Source organism: Orbicella franksi, chromosome 13 (assembly GCF_964199315.1).
Source record: "Orbicella franksi chromosome 13, jaOrbFran1.1, whole genome shotgun sequence".
Classification (NCBI taxonomy): Eukaryota; Metazoa; Cnidaria; class Anthozoa; order Scleractinia; family Merulinidae; genus Orbicella; species Orbicella franksi.
Genome location: NC_138157.1, coordinates 1,456,549 through 1,471,914, shown reverse-complemented (window position 1 = coordinate 1,471,914; position 15,366 = coordinate 1,456,549). Strand labels below are relative to the sequence as shown.

The 15,366-nt window shown below is 38.4% G+C and overlaps 1 protein-coding gene across 5 annotated transcripts in view; it reads right to left on the bottom strand.

The window, feature by feature from the left end:
• LOC145465950 (kinesin-like protein KIF15) overlaps window positions 1-15,366 on the bottom strand; it is a 43,899-nt gene that overhangs the window by 10,736 nt on the left and 17,797 nt on the right. For all 5 annotated transcript variants that reach the window (XM_081449719.1, XM_081449720.1, XM_081449718.1 and 2 more), the window contains 27 exons: window positions 15,053-15,233; window positions 14,249-14,325; window positions 13,910-13,947; window positions 13,445-13,548; window positions 12,894-13,073; window positions 12,299-12,400; window positions 11,806-11,913; window positions 11,330-11,455; window positions 11,146-11,204; window positions 10,792-10,855; window positions 10,603-10,690; window positions 10,350-10,379; window positions 9,867-10,042; window positions 9,451-9,513; window positions 9,244-9,357; window positions 8,815-8,908; window positions 8,553-8,684; window positions 4,356-4,462; window positions 3,717-3,860; window positions 3,386-3,463; window positions 2,689-2,985; window positions 1,693-1,800; window positions 1,390-1,495; window positions 1,172-1,302; window positions 526-603; window positions 230-346; window positions 31-102 (listed from right to left, as the gene is read on the bottom strand). In XM_081449719.1, the coding sequence (XP_081305845.1) occupies window positions 31-102; window positions 230-346; window positions 526-603; window positions 1,172-1,302; window positions 1,390-1,495; window positions 1,693-1,800; window positions 2,689-2,985; window positions 3,386-3,463; window positions 3,717-3,860; window positions 4,356-4,462; window positions 8,553-8,684; window positions 8,815-8,908; window positions 9,244-9,357; window positions 9,451-9,513; window positions 9,867-10,042; window positions 10,350-10,379; window positions 10,603-10,690; window positions 10,792-10,855; window positions 11,146-11,204; window positions 11,330-11,455; window positions 11,806-11,913; window positions 12,299-12,400; window positions 12,894-13,073; window positions 13,445-13,548; window positions 13,910-13,947; window positions 14,249-14,325; window positions 15,053-15,233 (2,974 nt within the window). The remainder of the gene's footprint in view (window positions 1-30; window positions 103-229; window positions 347-525; window positions 604-1,171; window positions 1,303-1,389; window positions 1,496-1,692; window positions 1,801-2,688; window positions 2,986-3,385; window positions 3,464-3,716; window positions 3,861-4,355; window positions 4,463-8,552; window positions 8,685-8,814; window positions 8,909-9,243; window positions 9,358-9,450; window positions 9,514-9,866; window positions 10,043-10,349; window positions 10,380-10,602; window positions 10,691-10,791; window positions 10,856-11,145; window positions 11,205-11,329; window positions 11,456-11,805; window positions 11,914-12,298; window positions 12,401-12,893; window positions 13,074-13,444; window positions 13,549-13,909; window positions 13,948-14,248; window positions 14,326-15,052; window positions 15,234-15,366) is intronic.

Sequence of the window (15,366 nt, the reverse complement as noted above, 5' to 3'; positions counted from 1 at the left end):
ACTGTTACAGTCCAGTCCAGTGTAACGTACCTGTTGTTTGTCTTGCTGAGCTAGCAACTTGTTATTGGTCTCGGTTTGTATGTCTAACTTCTCTAACGTTCCCTGCAAACAGGCAAAAAAGTATTAATGTTAGTTTCGAGAGAGACCAAGTGTATAGGGGCTGACGTTAATTTTTTCCAATTCTCCAGAAGGAAGTTGTAGATATGTAAGCACTGTTTGTTATGTATACCTGGAGTTCTTGTCCCATGTCCTTCAATCTCTGTCTTTCCGCCTGCAATATGCTCTCGTATTCTTCGATTTTATGGTTCTTGAATTCGAGTTCATCTCTTAGAGTTTCCACATCGGCCTAAAACACAACAAACCAGCGACTTAGTCAGGATGGAGAATCAGAAAGTTATCGCCAACTGATCAAGATGCTCAGAAAACAGGTGCAGGTGGAGAGAGAGCTTTATCCCTTCTCCTCTCGGGGCGGGCAGAGCCTACTCATAAGCTACTTGCTGGAAAGTAAAGAGAAACTTGTCTCACCTGTAAGTGTTGATTCATCTCTATTGTGCTCTCTGTTTCTGTTTGCTGGTTGTAGTTCTCAAATTCAAGTCTCGTCAACTGAAAGGAAAATGTTGAATACAATCTTTAGACGAGAATGATACGAAACAGCAAAAAAGGCATTCAGCAACTGAATAATGAGCAAATTTCATGGAAAGTAGACATAAAGATCGAGTCCAGCTCAGAATAAGGTAGCGGCAAGACTGTCGTGCAATCTCTCCTTCCAAAATATTACGTGACCCGTAGAAACAAGGTCTACGCCACGCCGGAAGATATGAATATATCGTACACTTGTTATTTTTCGCTGGCTCGAATTGAAAACAGACTGGGCTGATGCAGGTTCTCAGATTGCGGGAAACGTAGAAAACACGCTATGTTCGCCAACCCTTAGTGGAAGTGCTCAGACACTTTCCGATCCATTTTATCCAGTCAAAATGTAGTAATTAAACTAATTGCTCTCCAAAGGTTGTCACGCTTGCTGGTAACTTCCGACACAAAAAAAGAGGGCTAAGACATTACAAAAAGTTCTCCTTGAGCAAACGTGGCTCCTTTGTTTTTTTTTTTTGTTGTTGTTGTTTTTTTTTCTGGGAACTGATTAGGTTGCTGTGATGCTTTGATCGTCACATACCTTGCTCTCCAGAGCAGCCAGTCTCCTGGCAGACTCAATACTCTCCATATCTCGTTCCTTCTTCAGTGAGTCGACTTGTCTCTCGGCAGCTTGAAGTAAACACTTTACATCGTCTATTTCACTACGAAGAACTGAACATGAACAACATATACAATTAAGATGTTTGGGTCTTGCCTCTTTTTAAACGAAGACAGTCATTGTACAACTGATAAACATACCCGTTAGCTCTCCCCGGGCCTCTTTGAGCTTGTCAGCTAGACCCAGGTTCTTCATATTCAGCTCGGTCTCAGTCGCAGCGTGCTTTTCCCGTTCACTTGTAAGAACCTAAAATATGATTAAAATAAATTCTCAACTCTTGTGTGTTACGAAGCGGTTTCCCAATGTTTCTCGAGAACAACAGGGGTTGCTTTGTAATGGCCTAACGAAAACAATAAACAATACATTCAATACATGTTTTTTACGTAACATAAGATGTCGGAGCACGCCGAGCAAGTATTTAACTGATTTACATGTAAACTGACCGTTGTGAGATGTTGCACTTGGTGGTCAAGTTTGTTGACGGTTTGGTTCAATCGTATTCTTGTTGCCTCTTCTGTTTGAAGCTGTTGAAGCTGAATATTGTTCATCTCCTGACAAAGATCAAGAACAGAACGAGTTAAGCGCGAGCAAGTAGTTATAACTTAGCGAAGAAATTACCTGAACATGAAGAAAGAAAATGATTCTGCCGACTCTCCTACATGAGGGCTCTGTTGCATGCACTTGGTGCAAATTTTTTCACAATTTTGTTGCGTCACAAACAGTAGGACACGTGGCCCAGTAGTAAAGGCCCCTGAAATGAACACGTGTCGCAACGTTTGTTGTTGTTGCCGCAAGCGTAGTACGGTACGGAGTAGAGTCAAGATTATTCTACTTCATAGAACCTTTCCAAGTATTTATGGATTTAAAGCTAAAGGTGAACTTAAGTATGAAACAGAAGCATACATTGCACGAAAGAGTAATAAAATAGAATTTTCACAATCGAAATGGGCGAACTGTTGTCTGTAACATTACTATTAGTTTTACTTTTATGTTATGTTTAACTACAGTTATTTAACTATTTAATACTTATTCTTTTGTATAAATACATATACTGTATGGAATGTAAATAGCTGCACTGTAAGTAATGGAAAATATCTGTGTCATTGGTAATGTAAGTAGTGGTACTGTATGCAACGTAAATAGCTGTATCGTTTAATGCAAGCAATGTGAAAATGAATAAAAGATAAAAAATAAAAACAAAAAAGATTATTCTACTTCATGCAACAGCTGCAGCAACAAAAGCGTGGCGAGACGTGTTCACCTCAGTAGCCGTAACAAAACTCCATTCGTCTCTGAGACTAAAACTTGGATGGCAATAAAATTGCGAGGAAAGTTGCAAAAAAAAAAAAAAACAATTCCCTCAAATAACAGCGCTTTCACTAAAATCTTTCTCTTGCAGCTCAGATTTTTTTAAAGGATTCATTAGGTTAGTAACACACCTGTTGTTTTTTAAGCTCTTCCAAGAGCGATTCACTGTAAAGTTCCTCATCATCCATCTCTTCCGAGTCGAAGTTAAAGAATGGTTCATCCATTTCACTGTCTGATCCAATATCATGGAAGCTATCTCTCCTAATCAGTCCGTTGGGTTGTTTTGGTTTCTCATCAGGTGTTCCGATGACAGGAGACGCTAGCTTGGATTTTCGGTTGTTGGCCGGTGATCGTTTTGGTGTACTGGCCGCGCTACGTGGACTTAGTCGGTTTGAAGTCAGCAACAGTTTACGAGGAGATGTGAGACTCTAAAAGGAAAACGGAGAGCTAGGTTGTAAAGCCTGTCATTACCTAGCAAACCTTTGAGGGTGGTTTGTTTTAAACGGCGACACGAGGAAATGAAAGAGTACAGGAAGTCGTCAAATTTTGCCCACGGTAATTTCGTGTCAGACTCCGACCTCCTGGACGCTATTCCCAAAGGCTTATTCTGATTGCAAATCAATCTTGGAAGAAAAAAAAAGAGACGGTTCGTAGTCTAAAGGAATCCTGTAAGTAACGAAGTCTGTCCACCCTTCAAGGTTTAAATCAGGTGTTGTCAAATCTCTGCTGGTGTAAACTGATAGGTCAATGAGCAGACTAATGAGGAGACGCCTATACTTAGTTACTACGCCATGAGTGCTGTACACACTGTGTGTAACACTTTCTTACCTTGATCGTTTGCATGTGGATGTCATTTAGTGTCGTCCTTTCTACTGCTGTCTTCAGTTGATGCGCTTCAAGTGCTCTCTACGGAAAAATCCACAAACATTTCACTGAGTATATCAAACAAAGAAAAGTTTTAAAATGCAAACCCCCCTGCTAAAATCAACAGAAGTTGCTGGGTAGAATATTTTGTAGAATATTTTGTAGAAATTTTTGTAGAAATTTCCGCTTTGAATCATGCATAATCTTGTCGTCTTTATTTGTTGCTGAGTTTTCGTCAGGACACTCGTTAGAAAACCATGAACAATAGCTATGCCGGCCCAGCTCTGGTCATTACCTCTAGTTCAGCGTTGGCTTTTCTAAGGGATAACACATCAGCGTCTAAATCGATGCATTTCTTTCTGAAACTCTCTTCCTGTCCCACAAGTTTCTCCTTCATCTGCTGCAAGCTTTCGCGAGTCTCTGTCAGCTCCTCGCGATTCTTGAAAGGGAGAAAAACAATTAACCCAAGTTTGATTCTCAAGTGAGATACATCAGTGCAAATGAATATATGAAAGATCATATTTTTTCAGGCTTTAATTTCACAGCTGCTTAAGTTGTGTATATAACTGCGATGATCATCAAGTGATGTCTTCCTATGATTAACATCAAGTTAGTTTCTTCTTATAACATCAAAACAAGGTCAGTCAGTCAAGAGGTATATTGTTTTGTTAAAAACTTAATTTTCAGAACTAACATTAAAACGAAAAAGAGGCAATCGCTAAAAAGGATTCATTCTTTGGTTTGACAACTGAAAAGATTTATCCAAAACCAACCGATTTAAAAGCTGAGGATTGAAAGAAACGAAACAAACTGTTCACACTCAGTTGATTTTGAAGAGTTACTCAAGGCTGTTGCCATTGGTTTGGGAATAAATCGGAAAATACAATTGAAGTAGTTTCTCATTTGAATAGTTGCGATAAAAAGACACACTTACTGATTCCAGCTGAGCCTGTAACTGTGCTCGTTCAAGTTTGAACTTTTCCAGCTCCGCATTGGAAGCTTCTAAGTTCAACAACGAGTTGGACAGACTTCTTTCAAGTTCTGAAAGTTGGGACATTAAAAACAATGTTAACACACACATAGCTGTTAGCCTTCCTTTTGTTCAGTTCATATCACGTTCTTTACAAACCTTTGAATGGTAGTTATAAATAAAAATAAATAAATAAATATACATTTATATAGCGCCATTTTCCACTAATTGTCCATGGCGCTTTACAATACTTTAAAATTAAAATCCTAATTCTTTAAAAACCTAAAATCCTAAATCCTAAAAGTTAAAATCCTAAGAATTAAATACGCTATATAATACAATTAGGCTACAGATAAAAAGTAAAAACTACAAATCAAATGCACGCTTAAAAAGATAAGTCTTAAGATTAGCCTTAAAAACTGCCTCTGATGATGAAAGTCTGATCTGGAGGGGTAGTTTATTCCAGAGCCTTGGTGCCGCCACGGAAAAAGCCCTTTCACCATACGTTTTAAGATTTGCTCTAGGCTCATCAAGCAACCTGTTGTTTGAAGATCGTAGTGTCCGACCAGAAATGTTAAATCGCAGTAGGTCTCTAATGTAATCAGGGGCCAGTCCATTCAGAGCTTTGTAAGTTAACAACAATATTTTGAAAATAATCCTAAAATGAACTGGCAACCAATGTAAGCTCCTTAGTATTGGTGTGATGTGTTCCTGCCTTCTAGTCAAGGTAACAAGGCGAGCTGCTGAGTTCTGTACAAGCTGAAGTCTATTAATCAGATACTTTGGGAGACCGTACAGTAGGGCGTTACAATAGTCCAAACGCGATGTTATGTAAGCGTGAACAATGGTCTCAGTAGTACTCTGGGATAGGTATCGCCTAATTTTAGCTATACTACGAATGCGGAAAAGTGCGCTCTTGCAGGTTATTTTAACGTGTTCTTTGAAATCCAAACATTGATCGAATGCAACTCCTAAATTCCTGGCCTGTTTACTAGACTTGATTACTTCATCACCAACTCGTATATAGTCGAGGGGTGGTCGTGGACGATATTTAGAACTAATAACCAAAAGTTCAGTCTTATCCCGATTTAACTTAAGTTTGTTGCGCAGCATCCAGTCCCCAATGTCCTTAACACATAATTCTACTGCCATCTTTGAGCTTGATAGATGATTAGGGCAATTGGACGTAAACGACAAGTACAACTGTGTGTCATCTGCATAGAGATGAAACGGTATGCTATGCTTTCTGGCTATGTCACCCAGCGGACTTGTATAAAGGGAATACAACAAGGGTCCCAGTACAGAACCCTGTGGTACCCCGTAGGGTAAATTCTTCTTTGACGATTCAATTCCATTGACAGAAACAAACTGTTCGCGTGAGTGAAGATACGAATGAAACCAATTAAGAGCAGTGTTCCTAATACCAAAGCGATTCTGTAGTCTAGATAACAAAATCGAATGATCGACAGTATCAAACGCAGCCGATAAATCGAGCAATAGTAATATAACCGATCTGTTATTGTCAATAGCCTTCAAAATATCATTTTGAACTCTCACAAGCGCAGTCTCTGTACTCTGATGAGATTTATATGCCGACTGAAATTCTTCTAATAAGCCTTCATTATCATTAAGGTGGTCCATTAATTGTGCTGCAACTGCTTTCTCCGTAACTTTGGATAGAAAATATAAATTCGAGACAGGACGAAAGTTCGAAAATAGTTCATGATCAGCTCCACTCTTTTTCAACAACGGCTTCAACATGGCAACCTTGAATCTATCAGGTACTTGGCCACTTGTAAGAGACAAGTTAACTATACGAGTGATCATTGGAAGCAGATAATGACAGCACCCTTTGAACACTGAGGATGGAATTGGATCAAGTGTACAGGACTTTGAACACAGGTGATTCACAAAACCAGATACGACCTCCTCAGTGACCAGTTTAAATTCACTTAGCAGCTGACCAGCTAGACAGCTTTCAGACTCAGCATTGCATGAAGTAACTTGACCGTCATTCAGAGTTCCATCAACTTTGTCAAGATCATTGCGGATTTTAACAATTTTGTCACTAAAATATTCAACGAATGATTCGGACAGAGAACAGTTATTAGGCCCAGATGGATAACGCTGGACTGGATTGGAGTGCAGAAGCTTCTCTATTGTCTTAAAAAGAAGTCCAGAGTTCCCTGAGTTTTCCTGGATCACTGATGAATAAAATGTGTGTTTCGCGGAGGCAATCATGTCATTAACAACACTGTTCTGAAACACATACCGTTCTCTATCTGCAGGTAATCTTGTACGTCGCCAGTTACGTTCGAGCTTCCTCCTTATGTTCTTTTGAACACTAATGTCAGTTGAATACCAAGGCGCACAAGGACGAAGAACTACCTCACGGGTCCTTTCGGGGGCATAAACATCAAGGGTGGACTTCAAGACCCGATGATAGGAATCAACTAACGAATCCAAATCAGGCTGTGATTCGTCAAACAAGGACGAATTGATGATAGTGTCATTGAATTCAGCATAATCAATCGAACGCAGCTTCCGGTGGCGAATAGTTCTTGTTGGAAATTGTGGTTTGTGCAATAATAAATGCATAAAAATAGCGTAATGATCAGAAATCAAAGGGTCATGAACCATAACATTGTCTATAAGTTTACACTGATTTCTAGTAATGATTAAATCCAAGATATGACCACTTGTGTGAGTCGGCGTAGTCACCCATTGTTTCAGATCGAAAGATGCTATTAGGTCACAAAAATGCAATGCGTTGACATCACGCGAAGAATCCACATGTAGATTAAAATCACCGACAATTAAAAGCTCGCCTGATGCTGTGGCCAATTCCTCAAGCAGGAGAGAAAATTCATGATAAAATGTTGACAAAGGCACAGATGACGGTGGGCGGTAAATAATTATCATCCTGATCATCTTTGAGCTCTTGAAACGAACATCCAAGAATTCGAACGACTGGAAGGAAGTGTTCCACTCACTATTTTTGCATTTAATATCCATACTTGCTTTGAAAAGCAAGCCGACACCACCACCTCTCGATTCCCGTGGAATGTGGATAAAATCATAACCAGTGGGACATAAATCACCAATCTCAACACAATCAATATTTCCAGGTCTGAGCCACGTCTCCGTCAAAGCAAGAAGATCAATATCCTTGTCAACAACAAAGTCTTTCAGTACGCTAGATTTATTCCTTATTGACCTGGAATTGAGCAAACAAAAGTTGATCGCGTGAGAAGTATCCTGGGTGTTAGCAACTTGTGAGATCTGCACCTCCACGAGATTGTCGCGATTAAGCAAAGATGCAAATTTCGAAAAACGATCATTTCGATTTGAAACAACCGTCCTTATGCTCCTCTGCCTCGTTCGTGACTTCGCCCATACACCTGCTCTACATCCTCTTGTCCGAAGCAAACTGAAATCCTTTAAGACCGAAACCAGATGAAAAGGCAAACGAGCCGGCGAAAAACGCCGCACTGATAACAACTCACTTCTTGAATATGTAATAAGTTGTGGCGACCGAAATGAATGATGATATAATCCAACCGACCTTGAGGTAATTTCTTGGTTATCCTCATGACATTAGTAAAAGTCGCACCAATTTCACCCTAATAAGCCCTGAACATAGTCCTCTCATATGCATTACTCCTAACATGACCATGGTTGAACCTCTTGTTTTCTCCCAAACAGTTTGGAGAACAATTTCTAGCTTCTCTTTACGAAACACATAGGCATGCTTTATGTGAAGTCAGAAGAGATTTTCATGATAAGACATGTATGAAAACAATCCATGTATTCTGTTCAATGACCAAGAGCCAATGAAACCTCCATCTACGCAAAGTGTATGACAAGAAGGTCAAGAGCAGGACTGTTGTCATAGAAACCTGGCGACAGAAACTAAGACGAATTTAACCTGACACTAAAAGGTAAGACGCTAAGCTGTTTTTCCTTTGCAGATAAAACGTCAAAAAACAACTTGACAACAGAATTTAACGGCTTATGTTCTTTTAACAAGAAAAGCAAGCCGAGGGTAACAGAAATCGTCACTGACAGAAGAAACTTATGATGGCTAATCAACTGGCCGTTTGTAGTCATGCATGTTTCACAATTAAGAATAAAACGAAAGCAAGTGAATTAGAAACTTACCGCTTCCTTGAGGTGACTGAAGAAGTTCTCTGAGTTGCCTCTCAAGCTGTAGCGTGTATCGGTGACTCTTAGCAAGGTCCTGAGCGCAATCAGTTCCATCTTCATCAAGGGACCGAATGCACTTCAATTCCGCTGAGGACAAGATCAAACCAAACTAGTTTACAATTCTCATTCAAAATAAAATGTTGTGTCAGAGTTCGGCGAGCATTATTCTGGACTCGACAATTTTCTTTTTGACATCGCCATAACAGATGCTAGTTACCTCTAAGCTCCAGATTTTCCATGGCGAACCTTGTGACATCTGGATGATGTTCAATTTTGTCTTTCAAGACTGCAATTTCTTCCTTCAGGAGTTGCTAAAAAGTGAAACGAAAAATATCATTCAAAATTACTTCACAAAACCATTGATTTTCAGAATTTATAAAAAAAGTTGAATAATTATACAATTTTCCAAACAAATCTTGGATAGTAAAACTAGCCAACTCGGGCATTACACAGCTTGGACTCTTATAGAGGAATCGTTCTTCAACGACAAAGACGCAAGTTCAATTCACAAGTGTGATCAAAAAGTGGTTACTGACCTAACAGCGTAATTTGTTACAGTAAAAGGTGTGATAGGACTATGCGAGAAAAACAGAAATAAGGATGAATTGTATAAAAGCCAGCAAATACTCTTCTTGCATGCTCTTACAATTTCTCTATCCTTCTCGCCCTCCTGTCCCTCGGAGCCTTCCTTTTCTCGTTTTCTTAGTCTCTCCAGTCTGGAAATGGTGCTTTCTCGAAACTTTAGGATCATCTTTGTCGACTGAGAAATAAAAAAATAAATGAGTTAACTAAGGTTTGCACATTGACACAGTGAACCAGAACGTCTTGTTACTGGAAAGTTTCAGATACACACCTGTAAGAATTTCTCCTTTTTACTGCACAGCTCTTCGAGCTTTTGTACTTTTTCGACTAAGCACTGTCATAACAAAGGAAAAAAGAAATGAAGAACAGAGCGCAGAACTCTCAGTCAACTGTTACAGTGACTGTACATGCATCAGAAAATTAGTGAAGTAGTTTCTATGATGGACTAACATCTCATGAAGTGGATTACTCCTAATGTATTAGCTACCGATATTATTAGCAGCAAAATTGACTTCAGTTACAAAATTAAAAAAAAAATAGTTACAGACGGAAATCATCTTGCTCTCAATCACAGTTGACATAGGTTTCTCTCAGTAAACTTTGAATCATACATGAATATATGCTTCTGTAATGCATAAAGGCTGCAAAAGAGGATCATGTATGGCACATGTTTTACCAGTTTCTAACCTGTTTTTCTTGTTCAGCTCGATCTCTAGCAGCAGTGGCCGCTACCATCATCTCCTTCCACTCTCGGTATTGTTGATTGAAGTCTACTCCTGAATTATTACTGTTATTGTTGTTACTGTCCGGTGCTACACACGCCTCGTCACGAGAACTCTTGTTGCGTTCAGCTTCCGTTGATTCTAGAGAGTGAGAACCAGATTCAGTTCGATCATTAAAGCTTAAGCAAAGGTAATTAAGTTGTCATTGTAGTCTGGAGGTGACTGTAAAGCCCACACTGCAGTTACCTTCATGAATCATTGTGTAGAGCAGTTTCTAACAATGCAGTTACACAGTTTGCCTTTATAGGGGAACCACAAGTCACATTGCAAAGAGACTACACTTCTCATTGGTGAAAATATGGACAATATGACCACGTCTGAGTTCCAGAATGTTTAATCTCAAAATTAACTTCTTTAAAGTGATTTGTATTTAGCTCAGCAATTGTACCTTGTCTAGTGATTTGCTTTGGGACACCAGCTGAAAACCAAACAACGAAATACACAGGTAGGTAAGTTATGTTACAAGCTACACAGTTGTATGATCAAATTGACCAGTAGGTTATACTTAATAAACACAATTGTTGGAAAAGGTTGAGACTGATGAGTACCATGATTAACAGTGAGGAGGGCAATATTTTTGCCAATGTCTACATGTACTTAAATGAGATACTGCATGACTACTGAATACAAGTGAATCTCACCTCTAGCTTTCTCCAATTCCTCTCTGAGTCTTCTTATTTCAGCTTGAAGAGCAGTAACACTTCCTGTAGCATCTTCATTCACCACAGCCTAACAGTCATTAACATTTACCAACAGTTAAACATGTGTCCTTCATGGCAAGTTAAGATAAATTCAGGGGTACAAACTCTAAAGAACACAGAAAAACATACCTTGTTCTTAATCATCTTTGCCCTTTTGGCAAAGTTCAGAGTGGACAATGTTTCACCAAAACACCTGAAATAAAGAATGTTCAATTTATAACTTAATTACAAATAATCATTATAGTTGAACCCCAATTAAACAGCCACCTATTAAATAGCCAGTCCTATTAGGTGGCCAGCAATGAAAGTCCTGACGAGGGTTTTTCTATTGTTTTTACCTCTATTAAATGACAGAAGGTGGCCATTTAATAGGGGTTGAACTGTAGTCACCTTCCTCAAGATGTCAAAGAGAACAACTATATGTTGGTTATCTTAAACTGCAGAATTTAACGTCTAACAAAATAAAACATCTATAAAACTTACTTTGCAGAAGGGTGCACATTGGCAATTAGATAGGTTTTGGCATTGCCACCCAAAGAATCCTATGGAAAAAAGGGACAGTGATGTTAGAAGCAGTCTATATTCTTGAATAACAGTGTATGGATCAAGTGAACTATTTAACAGGATCTTCATTTCTGCAGCCAGTTACAAATAAAATGTAACTTACCCTTAGAAGAAAAGTGAGCTTAGAATCTCTGTAGTGTACATGTCTTGTCTTTCCATGGGTTATGTCAACTAAGGCCATTATCACATTACCAAGAGCTGATAAAGATTTGTTTATACTGCTAGCTTCCTAAAGCAACAGAAAAAACAGCAAGACATTAGACAACTTGACTGAACAGAGTCAAAATAAAATGGTAAAATCCTGCAGGGCTGTCATTAAGGGCTGTAACCCATAACACCTGTTATGGCTGAGTATCCGTGATGAGCCCTTGATGTTACAACCTGCCTCTTCTTGGTACAATTCACCCACAAAGTAACAAGTTTGTTACGGGTGTGAGGACCAAGGCAATGGGTGACTCAAAACTTAATGACAATCCTGTCCTGAACCTACACTCTTTGAGACAATGAGCCTCATTGCATCTATCCCACTTTTTTCAAGAATGACTTCTTTACAGAAAAATAAGTCAAGTTTACATGTACCTTGAGTCTGAGACCCTCTGCATGTGTATCCTTCTGTCTTTCAGATCCTGCTAAGTCCACCAGATTAAGGCGTGACACCTTGATACTAGCCATGCCAGCTTTACGTTCCTGAATAAGATTAGTAATAGCAAGTCATGTTAAAATTTTTATTTAACAACATCATTATTAAAATCTCCGATGGAGAATTCTTCTTGACTAGAAAGAGATCTTTGCAAAACTGTGAAGCTTAGGGCCTGTTTACAGGGAGGGAGGGTTACCTTAGCAAGCGGGTTAACTGTAGCTGGGGGGCAAGAGATAGCCAGGGTCTACAAGCAAAATTTGACAGGTAGGGTAACCCCACAACCCAGGACAACTTAATGCATGTTTAGACTCAAAGGGTCTAGGAAAAAAGTAGAAAGTTAACCTGGGTAGGAGCATTTACAAGGGAAAAAGTTAACCCACCAAGTCCAAGCCTAGTGGGGTTACAAGTGTAATTAATGTTAAATTCACCAACCTTGGATTCTAAAGCTACTGTAAAAACAGCATGACTGCGACTACTTTCTCTGTTCATTGACGTTGAAGCCACTCTCCTGTTTAACCAGCCCGAATTTAGCACCTGAGGAAAGAAAATATAATACAATATTATTTCCTGTAATTCACAAAGACCTTCATTCAGTGTCAAGCCTGTATGGGTTTGGTAGTCAGCTCTACAGTCCTGTTCAAAGTTTCAGCAAAGGCACATGATAAGACAAAAATAATACTTAAACAGCTTAGTAGAAAATAAAATGAAACAACTGAACTTGTGTCTTGATATCCTCAAGCTAAAGTTAATTAGCCTTAAAGAGCCAATTGGCTAATCAAAAACAAATTAAATCACATGCAATAATACTTGGATTTGAAAGTGTGTCTAACAGTTGTTTTTCGCTGGCGATAAGCTTATTTAAATAAAGGGCTCTGCTAGAGCTTGAAATAAAAATTTCAAAACCTGGCAATGCAAGGTGACTTCAAACAAGAATGCAGTTATCTTTCTTTTTATAACAAACCTCTGTGACAAGAACTTCAAACCTGGAGTCCTTGTTATACAAATGTAAAAAAGAAAACGTAAATACCCTGTAAGCATCTCTGGCACTAGCAACATCTCTCTCAAGAAGCCCATCCACAAATACACCTTTCTTGATATCTTCTCTTAATGAGAGACCAGTTGATGCAGGATCTAACAGATCAAATATCTGTTCATTGTAGATTTCAAGGAAAGAGCAGCGACACAAGAACTCTACCCGTTCACCATGCTGAAAATAGATTAATCAAAATCTGTATTACAATTTTCACTTTACAAAAGGAGAAATTAAAGAAACTAACAAAATAATTATTAATATTAAATGTTTCAATATTACAACACAGCTATTATTCATTGCATTTGCATGATTTTTACTAATTATCACCATCTGTATGCCGGTATAAACTAAGGCAGTTAAATTATGTGACTGTATTCTCAGTGTTTTCAAAATCAGGTGAATCAGAGTAGAAAATCGATACCAATGCTGCTATATACGAGCAGAAATCAATTAATTTGCTACAGTGCTAGGCAATGCCTACACCTGCACCATTGAACTGAATAGCTTTTAGAGTTTACATCAACTAGACACAACATTCTCACTACCTTTTCCTGTTCTCTGTTTATGAGACTGAAAAGGTATTCAAAGGCACGTGGTATGACACCTCGGAGCTGATGAGTAAAACTCTCCTCCTCTCCCTCTGCAGGCCCTGTTAAACAATGAGAATGATAGTTAATCCATGAACTAAACAATTGAGGTAGGAGCATTTTTAAAATGACAAATGGTGAAATGAGGAAATGACACAATGGGTAAGAGCCAATGTGGGACACGGGTGTCTGTAAGGGTTAGCCGTTACAATTACCATTGTGAGCTTACCACTGTCAAGTCAGTTATATTTAGGCTTTAGAACCTGAGCACTACTTAGGCTAATCATAGTGCCATTTTGTCATTGCACCATTTTGTGTTTTAAACATGCCCTCAAGGAATTTACAATCTAAACTCTTCAGAACCAAATTACAATAATTTATCATAACATATATTAAGTAAAGAGTCTTGTTTACTAGACTTACCAAGCATGGTGAAAGTCTTCCCAGAACCTGTCTGGCCACTAAAGAAACAAGCATAATATAATCAAAAATGAAATTATATAAAATAAACATGTTCTCAGCTAATGAGGGGAAATGCAACAGTACAGAAAAGAAGAAAATGTTAAAATCAAGATGCAGGACTTCAGCCTACAGTCACTTATTAAATTAAATGAGGCAAAGAGTAGCCCAGCAGGAGCCACTTACAATTAGGGTCTCAGAGTATATTCACTGTGGGAGAACAGGAAATTGCAGCGAAGCATAAGACAGACAAAAACAGCACCCAGTTAAAAGGATGATGCTGTGTGTTATTGTGAAACTTACTAAGCAAAAATAGTTCCATTGTAACCTGCCACGCAACCTTCTACAATCTTCTTTCCAACTGCTCCAAATACCTCTTCCTATAAAAAAATAACCAAACAACAAATTGTCAATTGAGATAAATTTATCGAGTTTAAATTTCATGAAATTAACAACAATTTTCATGTTGGTGGAAAACAGAACAAAACATACTATTCATACAAACATTTGGATGGGCTGCTTAATTTACATGTACATGGGTCATCTACACCTGTTTGTAATGCATCATCAAAAGTTAAATCTCTGAGATTATAAACTTAAGACTGATTAAGAACATTTTAAGGCTGACCAGAAGACTGAGGTTCATTTCAATATCTGACAAAACTGTAGGAGGTCACATTTTAAGGTTTCCTAGCTGGTGAGATGACTTAATTTGTATCTTGAAGCTCATGAGAATCTATAAACAAGGCATACACATATATCTAAACTAGACTAGTGATATCAACATCACATTTTCTTCTACTGTCTACATTTGTTAATTCAGATAATTACAAGTTCCATTTTAGCCTTAAACCCCATTTAGCAGAACTACCAGCACATTGTTTCAAACACAATACACAATTAACAAATCAAAGAATTACCTAAACAGATTGTGACATAACTGGATTTCAATATTTATCAGTCTGTAAATAGACTCAAGGCCAGGGTCAATTTTGCAGTCATCACAATTTTTCAACCCAATTATTTTCCAAATTGATCGGCATGACGCAGACGCATGCAGTAATTACTGCACCTTTGACATTTAAAACCACCAAGGATTATGAATACCTGAGTGGCATTGATATCAGCTACATGATCAAATGAGAAGTTTTTTGGATCAGGCTTAGACTGGAGCACCACTGTATTCCCCGACGTCACTTCTAAACATGGTGTACGGTCAACATCTGTTTCAAGGTGTTTATCTGGTGGTCTGACACGGACGTACACTCTAATGTTATCTCCTTCCCCACTGAAAAACAAAGCAATATAATTTTAAACTTCATGAGGTGCAAATAAAGCCCATTTTCCAATCTGCTAAGTGGATAAAGTGTACCCCTGTACTTAGCACACTTGAAAAACAAGAAGTCCATTGCCAATTTTAA